Source organism: Myotis davidii, unplaced genomic scaffold, assembly GCF_000327345.1.
Source record: "Myotis davidii unplaced genomic scaffold, ASM32734v1 scaffold143, whole genome shotgun sequence".
Taxonomy (NCBI): domain Eukaryota; kingdom Metazoa; phylum Chordata; class Mammalia; order Chiroptera; family Vespertilionidae; genus Myotis; species Myotis davidii.
The window spans coordinates 3,860,921-3,863,592 of NW_006294876.1; the positions used below are offsets into that span (position 1 = coordinate 3,860,921).

Sequence of the window (2,672 nt, forward strand, 5' to 3'; positions counted from 1 at the left end):
TTGATAAGTATTTTCTCTTGATGTAAGAAGGTATTCTTGATGCATTTCTGCTACTATTTAAAATATTTTGTTCCTCAAGAAGATAACAATTCTTTCATATTCTTGATAGTCCTATGATTAAAAATTAATTCATCACCCTCAAGGCCTAATGTCTAAGTTATTATCTGCACATTTCAGGCGAGTCAATAGAACCTCTGTCTGAATGTATTAAGGATTTAGTTGCTGCTGAATGCTAAATATATATGTCCTTAGGCTAAATACCTCTTGGTGTATTTGTTTTCCATTGTTGATTTTACAGGTTTGTAATTTACCTATTTAGGATTAATGACATGAAAATGTTATTGCTTCTGAAATTCTAATAACCATTTTAGTGTTCATCACTGAAATACTTTCCTTTTCCTTGAATCACAGAAAATTTATTTAGGGTTGGCATATCTTGTCCATAGAAGACAAAGTGTATTCTGACTTCTTTGTTGTGATTGCTTACTCTGCTTTCACCTTTAGGACTTTTGTCTAATATCCTAAAATATCAACAAAATATAGCATCATTCTTCCATTTCAGTGTTCAATAGCATTGTGAGCATAATGTGAATATGACTTCATGATAAGAAGCATTTGACTTAATTTTACGCCTTTTCCCCATAGCAATTCCCAAAAGACACAATCAATGAAGAAGTGATAGAATTTTTGGGTCCTTACTTTGAAATGGCAGACTACAACATCGAAACTGCTAAACGTGTATGTGGGAATGTGGCCGGTCTTTGCTCTTGGACCAAAGCCATGGCGTCCTTTTTTTCTATAAACAGAGAAGTGTTGCCTCTGAAGGTAAGCCTTCTGGGTAGAGCTGCATGATACGTGCCTGTGAGGGGTCTCTAGGTCAACTGGGTCTTGACTTTTCACACAGCCCAGGAGTTTTCAGCCTTTGGTATTATTGTACTCAGGTCCATGGGGACAGCAAGTGACAGAAAGGCTGCACACAAGATGTTTCTTTCTTCTCTGTAATCCTGCACCAATCAGAACAGTGTGAGCCTTTAGGCACAGATGTTCTGTAAGGGAACTAAGCCCATGTGGGCTGTTGGTAGTTTCCTATACATTGTCAACTTCAAAAAGAAGAAAAAAGAAAAAAGAAAAAAAAAGAAAGAAACACAGAAAACTATAGCACAGAATCCCATGATAATGTCCAAGGTCTTGTGTCAGGAATTCTGTAAAAGAGACAGGGTTGACACAGACATTGGTGGCCTTGATTTTACCTTTTGGCCCGGAAGCATAAAATATGGGAAAAAATTGCTGACTCCTATTCTAATGAATTCTAATTTTCTGCTTGTGAACATTTATGTCAAGTTCACAGGAAGATTTGGTCTTGACTTAACACAATTTGAAAAGACCCTAAGGGTGGAACAAAGAGCAGGTATAACCAGGAGACATAACTGAGTGTTCTCAGTCTCTGAAGTGCTGGATGTTTGCTTTGCTGCCACCCCACACCTCCTGTGTGTCCTGTGCAGGCCAACCTGGTGGTGCAGGAGAATCGCCACGTCGTGGCCATGCAGGACCTGCAGAAGGCCCAGGCGGAGCTGGATGACAAGCAGGCAGAGCTGGATGTGGTGCAGACCGAGTACGAACAGGCCATGACGGAAAAGCAGGTGACTGCCCCCTGGCGTGGGAGGGACTGTCACACTTCATGGCTGTGGCAATCCCTCATTCCTTTCTAGCTTTCTCTCTGCAGAGGTTTGGTTTAGATCAAGGCTTCATCGAGTTTATACAAATGCAAACACAGCACATCATCCCTCACTAAGGCTTGATGTTGTTTCTAACAGACACTTAAGGACCATTGGTGAGACGTCAGGGTGTTCAGCCAAAATAGGAGTCGGCTCTGGAACGTGAACATTCTGAGTTTCCCTGTAATGGGGAGGATAACTGCGTCTTGTGTAGCATTTTTTTCTCATATTTTTCAAATCAGATCCTCCCACTTTATCTTATTTAATGTTTGAAACAATCTTTTAGGCAGGCTGAATAAAGATCATGCTTTTGTAAAGCACTGTATTGTGTTTTTACTACAAAAGCAATTCATATTCCTTATAGAAAATACACATAGGTAACCTGGAGAGGACACTAGAAATATTTTGCTCTTTATCACTTCATATTTGAACATATGCCTCGAATTACATGTATTTTAAATTTATTTAAAACTGTAATAGATAATTCAGTACATACTGCTTTATAAATGGAATTTTTAGCTTAATGATATATAATTATTACACATTTTTATGAGATTATTTTTAATGGCTTCAGAGTATTCTTATTCACAACTTACCATAATATATTTAAATAATCCTCTATTGTTTGATATTTAGCATATACAGTTGACCCTTGAATACCGTGTGTTTGAAATACGTGGGTCCACTTATATATGGTTTTTTCAATAAATACACATAATGCTGTAAGTGTATTGTCTCTTCTTTATGATTTTCTTACTAACAGTTTCTTTTCTCTAGCTTACTTTATTGTAAGAATATATATTTATATACACACTAGAGGCCCAGTGCATGAAATTTGTGCACTGGTACGGTCCCTAGCGGCTGCCGGCTGCCGGCCAGGTACTCCCTCCCTTCCCCCGGCTGCCTGCTGCCCCTGGCCAAACTCCGGGATGGGGCAGGGGTGTGGGCAGTTGGGCA

The 2,672-nt window shown here is 39.1% G+C and overlaps 1 protein-coding gene across 1 annotated transcript in view; it reads left to right on the forward strand.

Annotated features, from left to right (window-relative positions):
- DNAH5 (dynein, axonemal, heavy chain 5) overlaps positions 1 to 2,672 on the forward strand; it is a 190,913-nt gene that overhangs the window by 140,999 nt on the left and 47,242 nt on the right. Inside the window, exons 60-61 of the mRNA XM_015567634.1 lie at positions 646 to 825; positions 1,503 to 1,640. Coding sequence (XP_015423120.1) covers positions 646 to 825; positions 1,503 to 1,640 — 318 coding nt within the window. The remainder of the gene's footprint in view (positions 1 to 645; positions 826 to 1,502; positions 1,641 to 2,672) is intronic.